The 11,732-nt window shown below is 38.2% G+C and overlaps 1 protein-coding gene across 2 annotated transcripts in view; it reads right to left on the bottom strand.

Moving 5' to 3' along the window:
• Positions 1-217: 217 nt before the first annotated feature.
• The window catches only part of KITLG (KIT ligand), an 80,260-nt gene continuing 68,745 nt past the window's right edge, over positions 218-11,732 (bottom strand). For both annotated transcript variants that reach the window (XM_081127680.1, XM_081127681.1), the window contains 3 exons: positions 11,045-11,112; positions 9,952-10,027; positions 218-2,980 (listed from right to left, as the gene is read on the bottom strand). In XM_081127680.1, the coding sequence (XP_080983806.1) occupies positions 9,988-10,027; positions 11,045-11,112 (108 nt within the window). In that variant the 3' untranslated portion in view covers positions 218-2,980; positions 9,952-9,987. The remainder of the gene's footprint in view (positions 2,981-9,951; positions 10,028-11,044; positions 11,113-11,732) is intronic.

Below are 11,732 nucleotides of genomic sequence, written 5' to 3'. Positions count from 1 at the left end.
TGAGTTCGTCATATGGATAAATACAAAACTGAGACCCAGTGAGGGGAGGTGATTGACCAGAATCAGTCAACAGCAGAGTGGAGACTTATAGTTTTCCCAACACTTATCCTACTATGCCAAACTGCCTTTTGGAATTACATTTTGAAACCAAAACCTAGCTGCAGGAAAAAACATTAAGAAATATCGATGAATTCTGAATAGATTTTTTTTTTTTTTTAATTTAACTTCAAATAATTAGAATCCCAAAGTATGCCACAAAATTTCTCAAAGTATTTTAATGCTCAATGAAATGTGTTTGTTACTAAAAACAAACACTTCCTTATGGACACATACTTTTCATTTTCCACATACTTAGTCCTTTCTTAAGAGGATAGGTTACTTATTCAATTATTATATTTTAAAACAACAAATTTGTCTCTGATTCATTAAAAAGTGGCAGTATGGTCAGCACCTTAGATTATAATACAAAATCCAGGAACACTTCGATATCACTGGGCAGGAACAGTTGATCACAGAGCCAGTTTCTTTATAAACTTGGGTTCTACCAAAGAGGTGCAAAGCTTTAGGTATAATTTAGAATCTGTAGACTTCTGAGATCAGTTTAAAAGGCAGTTTTGAAACTGATTTATGAAGAAGAATATTCGGAACACATACTGGATGAGACAAAGCAAATATATATGTATTTTTTTATCTTAAAGCAGACATGACACAGTTAATGCCCAAGCAGCTAGCATCCAAAATAATATTCAGCATTTTTCTATTGTTCATGCATTTTATGGAACTTCAGTGTTTTAAAAATTGGTAATCCATATACTTCTCAATGAACCAATACATTTAATGAGGCATAGTATATCTCCCCTTGCCTACCATGCCAGATTTCATAACCTGCTGAATTTGTTTATTTAACTCTATTGATTAGGACCCTGTCCTTGAGGGTTAAAACCCAGATACTAGCTGAGAACAAAAGTACATTTATTGTACTTTCAAGCTCATTAAACGGCACTGTCACGTGCCTAAGAAAATCGAAACCATTGGTGAAACAAGTCAAACTATTAAGTATCAACCTTCCCAATCTACTCATGACCTACTCACATAGCTCATACTATCTATGTCTATTTTCCTCAAAACAATGTCACATGCCTGGGGCAGGTCCTTTCAGCAATTAAACTGATCTCTGATCTCTGTTATATTACTCATTGATTATACCATGGGATATCTGAGGGCCTAAATAAGTCAATGCAGCTTTCCAAAGCACTGGGTTGTATCAGAGAAAAATGATTAGTGTTCGAGGAACCACAGCCGTTTAGAGAAGGGATCATAGAAATCATTTGGGCTCTTTGGTACAAAAAAAGAGCAAAGGCCACGTATTGAAGTTGTATTTGGATTAGCTTTGAACATAAGCTAAAATCCAACGACACTAAAAGTTCTCAGACTCTAGAAATCGAAGGAAAGCTAGCAGTGAGTTTTTCATGCCCTTCTGAATCACTGCATTGCACATGGTCATCGGATGGTGGAAGCACACGGCAATGTTATTATGAAGATTAAGTCATAATGGAAAGCTTTGGATTCCTTTAGGTGTACATTCATGATAGAGTAAAAGAACTTCCTTCAAAATAAGCCATAAGAAATCATTCTTTGACTTTAGTCAGATGTTTCTTTGACCATAAAAAAACAACAACAATTAGCAAGGGAAATTCACACAATGTCTTATAAGTTGTAGTTTAAAAGCGCAATGTCCACCTTGGGAATTCCTGCCAAATTCACTCTTAATATGACAAACACTGTCATACATTTTAAATAGCAAACTGACATGCATAACTACATAAAGCTCTCTTTTTATTTAATTCATAAACCTTAATGGATACAGAGTGCCTGGTTTTAAATAAATGGATCCTTTAAACAGATAATGGTGATTATACTATAAATAAGTAGAGTTTCCTGATTCCTTGCATTCTTGAAAAAGCCAAGTAACCTAGTTTCAACACCCGGATCAGCATGTGGGTGTGGATTTCTAACCTCAGATACTAAATATCGTAATTTATTTTTGCTCTCTCCCATGGCAGACCTTCATACATTCAGCGATTTCTCCTAGGTGCCTTCGCATAAGTCTGTAATAGTTTCAGAATATAAACGTTTTGTAATCTATTTTGCAAGCATGATTTATACACTCTTACAGTGGTCAAGGGAAAAGGCCACCTCACCAGGGGTGACAAATGCCCTCCTCGGCGACTGTCCTGCTGTTTGTTCAGTGTTCATAGCTTCTTTGTGCGATGACTCTTGGGGAGTCTGCCCTCCGCAAAGGCATCACTGTTCCAACTCAGTGCTGGCTCCTCCGCATGGACAGACCCAGCCAACCATGTCCATTTGTCCAGTGGGATGCGGGTGAGCACGGTTTATATCAGGAAGAGACCGAGGTCAGGCCCGTATCATTAATCAGCGGCTAAAAGGCTGACCGGGTACCTACTCCCATCACTTTTTTCTCCACTGCTTTTTGGATGTGCCGTGGCTGATGCTATTGAGTTTTTGTCTTTAAAATTCTTCTAGATCCCTTTGAGAAAAATTCTTACCCCGGCTATCCAGGCTGAACTCTACTTGAAGGAACCAAGATAACTACAAACTGCAGGTTGTAACTAAAAATAAAGCTATGTGGCTTTTCAGCAATTAGACATTTCTGGAGGCATGCAGAATGGGCGTGCAGTCTGGGACACGTGCTTTCTCTCCCAACAGCAGTTGCAGGTTCTAAATGACACTACAAGTCCCCCGGGTCCTTAATATAGAGTCCTGCTCCATGCAAGTTCTTCTTTATAGATGATTAATTCAGTGCCAGTTTCACAGTAAAACACTTTGTTCCAATTTCTGAATCATCCATATAGAGTCATGGGTCGCAAGAACAGGAAAAGACACGGTCTGTCACTCCAGACAGAATATGAATTTGTTTAAAGCTGCTTCATTTATGAAGCAAACATGAACTGTTACCCGCCTAGAGAGAAAATACAAAGAGAAAGATTAGGGCGTATCTGCTTTCTGCCTCCTCTTCATTCTCAATAGCTGAATTCATAGGACTACAGAATTAGCAACAGGCTTACAATGTATGCTCTACTTACACAGCCTAAAATAACTAGGGACAATGTTTCCCTAGATGCAGTGATCAATCACGCTCTACGATCTCCCTGGTAACATCAAACATTATCTGAAATGATCTTATTACCTGTCTGCTCCTATTGAATGTAAGCTCTGTGAGGACAGGGAGCTTTGTCTCTTTTTCCCTTCCTGCCATACTTCAATATCTGGTAAAGTGCCTGGCACAACGTAATATTTAATAACAATTTCTTGCATGTAAAAATGGATGAATGGCCCGGCCGGAGTGGCTCAGCGGTTGAGCATCAACCTATGATCCAGGAGATCGAGGTTCGATTCCCGGTCAGGGCGTATGCCTGGGTTGCGGGCTCGATCCCCAGTAGGGGTGCGCAGGAGGCAATTGACCAATGACTCTGTCATCATTGATGTTTCTATCTCTCTCTCTTACTCTCTCTTAAATCAATACATATAAAAAATAAAAATAAAATAAAAATGGATGACTGAATAGCCTGTGGCTTCTGTACCCCCAAGCATACCACAGATGATTTCCATTTGTGGTAAAAGGGTTATCAACCTATGTAGCCTTAAATTTCTCTAACAAAGCTATGAAAAGGTAGCAGGCAGGTGGCCAGGGGAGAGCATTTGAAGGCCAAAGGCAGTGTTTAGAGAGAGGTGAAGTGGGAAGAGACGGAGTAGCATGAAGGAGATATCTGGGACAGCTGGAGAAGCTGGTCAGAGGCCACCAGCCAGTAACCGCCTCCTGGTCACGGAGCAGAGCCGCCGTCTGGGCCGCCTGGCCAGGTTCTAGCCATGACTCTCCCAGCGAGGAGATGGCTGCAGCAAGGTGTCATTCCATACGGTCAAACAAAACCAGAAAGACAGAAACCCTGGCAGCGCATGCTCACGAAGCCTCTGGAAGGCTCATTTGGCCTCGGCACAGCGTATTGTACTTGTTGAAGCACGAAAGCCAGACTTTGTTTTAGTTCTTCGGTGCTGCTGTTAACCGCTGAGCTTTGGACTCAGCTTTCAGATTTCGCAACTTTCAAGTGAAATATTTGTACTTCCTTGTCTATTTTTTTTTTAATTACAGACAGTATCTTCATGCTATCTTCAATCACAGCCCCTAAACATGCATTTTTGCATTTCTTTTCTTTCTAATTCATTCCTTTCCCCGTCTTTGTTCTTATTTATTAATTCCAGAATCACAGATGACTGGTTTTAAGATATTTGAGATCACTGCACAGGTTGTGTATAAAATTCCGTATTATGAGTGATAAGAAGTGCAGGATTTTTTCAAGTCTTTCTAAATGCAGTATACTAAAAACCATATTACACGACAATTTACCAAACAGAGTGCACTAGGAACTAGAGAACCTGTATTTAGGGAAGCAGCATTAAATCCTGGAGGAAAATTAAGAGGCATGAAGAGAAATCTTCAGAAATCCAAAATACACAGCAGATATTTTAAAAACAAAGCTTAGTTAGAAAAGCAAAAGGGAATCACAGAAAAGCAAAGGGATGTGTATATACACATATGTGTGTGTGTATATATATGTATATGTATGTAAAAGCTATGAATAAATTACAATTATAAATTTAAATACAGAAAAGCACGGTTAGAAATCTATTTCTGATTTTGTCCCTGGATTATTTAGTAAAGAAAATAAACTTGAAAGCTGACAACAGTTTTCCCATAGAATAAAACTGTAATTTTTACAATACCACCCTGGGATTTTTGCAACAACTTCATGAAATAAGCAGGGTGAATATATTATCCCATTATTATATGAGAAAAACCAGGGCTTAAAAGACAACTGACTCATTCAGGAACCTACAGCTAGTTAAATATTCAGAGCCACGGCTTGAACCCAAGTCTAATCCCATCTAATCCTTTGCATCACAATGCGTCTACAGAAAAGAGCTCGAAAATAAAAAACTCCAAAGCTCCACAAATTCTTAGGAAATATCTGGTAAGAGTCTAGCCATTTGGTAGCCAATCATTCCTATATCCTGTGCCCTAAATGAACAAATTTGACTCAAGTTCATCTGCATTCCAATTGTAGGACCTACTGCGGTTTGTCTTAGGTCTATAGGAAGCTCCCAGGTTGTGTTTTGTTTAGGAAATCTCTCCACCAGCCTCATTATAATACGAACTATTTTCTACTCTTACCACGCTTGGGCAAGTCAATAAACACTGCTGAGTGTCTACAACTCATGCTGTTTACTGTCAACCAAACTGGGCCTTTTGGGCGACTATGCAGTCCTTCGACCAGGGTCTCAAAATTCTTTGTAGATGACTCCCAACTCCCAAATCTATTATTTTCACCCCTGCCTGTTCTCTGAATTCCAGTCTAACATATGTGGCACAGGTCAATATTTACTAATAGCTCCTTTTATTTTCTTTGAACGGCACTACCATCAGGTTAGTCCCGTAAGTACTTCCAGTTATGTTGAATCTCACAGCTCTTCAGTAACAAGGATTTGTTGATTCTTTTACTGCAAGGTTTCCAAAATGGTCCATGCTTTCCTGTTTCTGTGGCCCTGACCTTAGTTCAGGTCAGCATTCTCTCACATCTGTTTAGAAGATCAGCCTCCAAAGTGCACTCACTGGCATCTGATTACTTTCCTAAAACTCTGCTTTGATTGTATCATCTTTTCTGAACCCTCCAACAGCTTCTTATGTTACTCAATAGCGTATAAGTCACATAACTGGGAATTTTTCAAACTGATCCCCACACTTTCTTCTCAGCACTCTCTCTCTTTATGTGTGACCTCCAACTGAACAAACTGACTCTGGAACACACTCTGTACTTTTGGCCTCGGACTTAGCTTATGCCATTTGCAATATTCAGATTACCCCTTCCCTAGTGCTAAGAAATTTGTACCAATCATTTGACATCTAGCTCAGTACCAGTGCCACCTCCATTACCTACACAATGAAGCCTTTCTCCTGTTGCTAGTGATTTTTTTTCTCCCTTCAAATAAAACAACTGTATATGGGTTTGCATGGTACAATTCTAAGGGGTGCCACCCAGACCAATATCTAGAGCTATGTTGCAGGCACATCCTGTACAACCATATGCAATGGCCTTGCCTTGGATCTCTTACTGCATCTTCCTTGTAAGCTCCTTTAGCTACTTTTTAAACTTTTAAAAGTAGGTTATTATGCATATGTCCTATTTCCTTTTGTAGGCTATAAGCAATTTGAGGATACAACTAGGTTACATAAAGCTTTGTATCCAATAATGCACCTATTAGAGTTTGTGGGAAGAGTGAAGAGCAAGATTTTCCTATAATATATTCTATTTTCTTTCTTTCTTTCTCTTAAACCGTGCTATATACAACCCAATAAATGAAAAGTTCTTGTGGGGTGCTACATATGAATACTTGTCATCAGCTAATTGACCAAGTGGATTTTTAACTTTTCTTGTAGGTACTTTTCACGTTTGATGTTAAATAAACACAGCTTTAGTACATTTTCTCTCAGAGGTCATTATCTTACATTCCTTCCATGTTCTATTTTTGAAGTTAAAATATCAAATGCTCCTCTTCATATAGTTATTTCCTTTGGCGAACTAAGTGTCCCATTGCTTTCTGTTCTAGTGTTCCAATATTTTTCCTGATTTAATTTGTTTTAGTTACTGAAACTTCCATCTCAGGCAGAAACCCTCTCCATAAATCCCGACTTATTCCCTTTGGACTTCCCCCTCTTGTTAACCAAGAAAATGAATATAATCCAAATTATGTCCAATTTTAAAAATATATAATTACAACTCATTTCATTTCTATCTTGGTACTTTTTACTACTGTTGTTCTTAGTTTTCAGCACATTTCTTCTACCATGTCAGTCAGCTCTCCCAAACCTTTCCCTCCACCACATCCTTTGCCCCAAATTATGCTCAGAGTTCCTTGGGAGTTTTAAACTTGTCCTGGGATGGGGCCAAGCAAAGGCTTTCCTCTATACAGTGGGTACCCCATAAGTGATTACAAGTGATACACATTTTCACTTTGGAGCCTGCAGATTCATGATAATGAGCTGCCTCTTTTTCCTTTCTTCAGCATTTGACTTGTTTACTTCCACATACACAAGTCTATTCTTGTTGTTATTTTAAATATATCTTTATTGATTTCAGAGAGAGGAAAGGAGGGAGGGAAAGAGAGAGAGATAGAAACATCAATGATGAGAGAGTCACTGATCAGCTGCCTCCTGCACGCCCCCTACTGGGGATCGAGCCTGCAACCCGGGCCTGTGCCCTGACTGGGAATCGAACCGCGATCTCCTGGATCCTAGGTCGATGCTCAACCGCTGAGCCACGCTGGCCGGGCCTATTCTTGTTTTCATTTCCATAAATTTTATTCTCACATTATTGCAGTACTCTGAGATAGCTCATTCACCTCTCCATTCATTTACTGAACAAATATTTATTTGATCACTTGCATGCACAAAGTATAAGCTAAAGAGTTTGGTGGGATTCCAAAATGAAATTCGGAAACCTTCTAAGAGCTTATGGCTTAGAAGAGGACACATGTCTATGTAACTTGCTGTGATGACCTACTAATATATTAGTATTATATGTCATATGAAATGTAACATGAAACACAGAGGGCCATAGAGAGAGACTACCTTCATTAGGGCAGTCCGCTTTTTGGAGGTTGTGTATCTGCGCGGAGTCCTGAGAGAGCTTTGCAGAGATGAGGGGAAGGTACTTTATGAAGGAGAATGACACTTCATTTTACTGACTACTCGATATATGGTAAGTTTATTTCTAAAAAATTCAGGGCTTCGTTTTTCACCTATTTGATTTGATTTATACATGTACAATAATTTATATTTTAGGAGAAATAAGTTAGTCATTTCCCATATGAGTATATTCCCCCTTGCTGTGCACACTTTACTGTTCTAGTGACCAAAATCAGCAAATTACACACACACATGCACACAAGATAAAAATAAACCCTATTTCACTTTTTAAAAGATAAACTTTTTTTTTCAGTTTTTTGAGGCAAGAACATGTAATGTGAGATCTACCCTCAACACACTTTTATGTGTACAATATAGCACTGTAAACTATAGGCATAATGTTCTTACTGCTTGGTAAATTTTCATTTAGCGTGTATTCATTCACTCAGTTGTTCATTCAACAAACATTTCCTGAGAGCCTACAATGCACAGGCAATAAGTGAGGAGACACAGCAAGAACCAGATGGACTTAGCTCCTGTCCTTGCATGTTCCCCTAGTAGACAGATGCATAAGTTGCTTGACTACAATTGCTTTAAGATGCCTTTTTTTTCCCTCTTAAACAAGTGCCCTGGGTTTTCCCATCACATAATCAACTCTCCAGATGTCACAGGACAAATGCTACAATTAAAAACCACATGATTAAAGACCTGTGTGCCAAAACAAGATCCCAGCAATGCAATCCAGAACCAAACAACCAAAGACATTACTTGAGTTTTTAATACTCAATTAACCATTTGCTGTATGATTTGTGGATGCCTGGCTTAGGAGAACTGAAATGACAGGCAGGGAAGATACAGTGAGGCTTGTGCTGGGGTTGAGGGGCAGAGATATAGGTTTCTAAGAAAAAACAATGATTTCATCTTGGGGAATATAACTCCAGAAAAATAAAAAAGCCGAGCTAAGGGTGTATACATTTGCTTTGGACACAGTGATCAAGGGCATGATTAAAGGCAAAAATAAGTCTGTGCAGTAGCAGGGTTAAAGTGTCAGAGAAATATGTGGCATGATTATTATTATAGCATGTTATTTTGGATAGCTGAAAACGATGTTCTATAACTATAATAAACAGTGAGCGCTCCCCTGGAGGAGGCAAAAGGCTCTGTGACCCAGTTTCCCTGGTGAAGTTTCAATCTAGAGAGAAATGTCAGAATCTGGGACAGAACTGAAAGTCAGGACAGTGACCTGTAAAGAAAAAGCCCAGGTCACCACTGACCATATCTATACCATCTAGGAGAGTAAGTGATCCTCTGATCCTGAGAGGATGGGAAGAAATAAAAAGCACAAGAGACCACTCATACTCCACTGTAATAAATGCACTCAGGATTCCCCAGGGCATAACAAAAGTAAGAGCCAGTTAGCAGAAGTGAAAGTGAGAAGAGCATGACTCTATGTTAGACCAGGTTAGTGCCACTCAGGGTGCTCCCCCAACAGTGTCTGGAGTTCAGGAGCTGGGAGAGGAGATGTGAGCATCAGTGCCTCCTGGACATGATTTCTCCCTCCTTCCCCCCACAAGCCCTCCACAGACCCACATAATCACTGCAGGTGTCTATCAATGGTTCATATTCAGTGTGTCCTGGGCTTTGTACTGTGATGAGGCGTAGTGATTACCAGTCATGTGGCAGGTGACACTTTACCTTGACAATTTCCCTCTTCTGACTGTAAGATATTTTAACCTTTTCTCCTTTTCCTAAAAATGGCAGGGAAGTATTTTTTGTTTTTTGCTCCTTTCAGCATCTAATAAATGAAATACTTTTTCTATCATGTTACAGTAATGACACCTAATTGAAATTGATTTTATTTATTCTTCCGCTATTAATATTTCATTTTAGTCCTGATTTATTCTATTCTCTTGTGTAATTTATTTTCTGCCCTCAAAAATAATAAACACTTAACTGTTAATGTTTTATATATCTCCCATACAAGATGAATTGTCAGGACTAACATTGCTTTGCCTTTCAAAACTTCAGAATATAACTAGATTTGAAAAGCACAGTTCAATTATGTAACAGCTTTTCAGTTAACATACTGGCATCAGCTTAACAGAAGACAATACATTTTGTTTCTAAATTCTGGAGTCTAAGAAGCTTTATAGTTCTTGTTAAATCTTTCCACTTGAATTCTAAAAACTTACCAATGTACGAAAGTAACAGTGTTGATACAGCCACAATTACACTTCTTGAAACTCTCTCTCTTTTTCTTGCAACATACTAAAAAACAATAAGAAAAATGCTTATTTGCTTTTGGACAGACATTCTGAAGTACATACACCATGATCTGAGCATTGTAAAAGGCAGATTAATTTTTCTGTAAATACAGTAACAAAAGGTTGCAAAGCTGAGTAGGAAGCTTACCTTCATAAGTATTACTGTAAGGATGGGGGAAGACTTTATCTGCCTCAATATAGTCATAAAATGCAAGTAGATTTTAAAATTCTCTATGCATATGCATATACACAAACCAAAAAATGCTTATATGCGTTTAATATGCACTTATGTGAATGTATATACATAGCCATGATCTGAGAGAAAGTAACATGACAAGTAAAAGTTATAACAATATAAAATCAAAATATCAGTACTGGGGCAATATGGCATAAGGTAAAAACGTGATCAGGGTCAGCTATAGTAAATGGAAAGGTATCTTAAAACAATTTTTATATTTGACTTTGGAGAAAATAATAGGCTGGGGAAAAGGGCTCTAAAAACTAGAGTGAAGTCAAACATATTAAGTATGCAAGAGAAAAATCACACTAGGAAGAGATATTATGAACCAAAGTTTAAGGAAAAATGAGACAAAGACAGAGTTTAGAGGGGCAAAGTAAAAGAAAGATTCTGTGGCAGCAACTCGGCCAAAGATTTGGATGAAGATAATCACTATAGCCAAAAACAGAGCTTGTGAGAGACTTGAGAGAGGAATGGGTATGTCTTGGTAACAGTGTGGAAAAGGACAATTAAGCAAACGTGCCTACGACACACCATGAGTAGGAGTCTGAGCAAAATTCGGCTTACAGAAATAGAGAGGACCGCTTCTGATACCCTAAGATTATGAAGGTATTCTACAGGGAAATGTAGATAGATGTAGGCTAGAAGAGAGAGTGAGAGGTTAGAAGTGTGGACAAAGACTTGGAAGACACTGGTTGGGAGCTGCTATTATAAGAGTGAACCACAGCTTACAGACATGAGCGTGTGTATGGTACGTGAAATGACAATGGAAAACAAAAATACCTTATCTCATTATCCTCTTCATTAATCTGTATATTTTCAACTGCCCTTGTAAGATTTGGTTGTTTCTTCTGGAAAAAGAACAATGATATATATCGTGAAAATATCAATGAATCCTATCATATTTAAGAGGTAAGTGGTCTCCGCTATCTTTTATGTCAGTAACTCCACAATACCAGTTTTCTTCAGCATGCAGCATGATGTAAAATATTTTTCCCAGTAAGAAATTATAAAAAGAGCCTGATATTATCGACTCAACATTTTTAGAATGTTGGAGGGAAAAATGTAATGAAACTGAAAGAAATAGTCATCAAATTCAAAAGAAATTTCAAAAAGCTGAATCACAATGATCTAGCACATTTAAAACTTTTCGACAGGCTTCAGTAAGAAGAAAACAAAAGAGTAGAACTTCAAAATAGCAAATAATATAAATAATATTTCTGTCTGGCTTTAACCACGTCATAAGATTTTCAGCATATTTTCTTCCATTTGGTATTTAGTTAAAGCTGTTAAAACCAGTTCCTATTTCTTAAGTGTGCATTCTTAGCCAGAGTTGTCTCCAAAGTGTAACAGATAATGTAGAGAAACCTTTCCAGGATTTCAGTGTTGCTGAGACTAAGTTAAGGTTGAACTTCACCTATTTTACCATTTTTCTGGTGAGATCCTTTCTCAGAAAAGGGCAGTTTGTTTG

Source organism: Miniopterus schreibersii (genome assembly GCF_964146895.1).
Source record: "Miniopterus schreibersii genome assembly, chromosome: 2".
Taxonomy (NCBI): Eukaryota; Metazoa; Chordata; class Mammalia; order Chiroptera; family Miniopteridae; genus Miniopterus; species Miniopterus schreibersii.
This window is presented reverse-complemented; position numbering and strand designations above follow the sequence as displayed.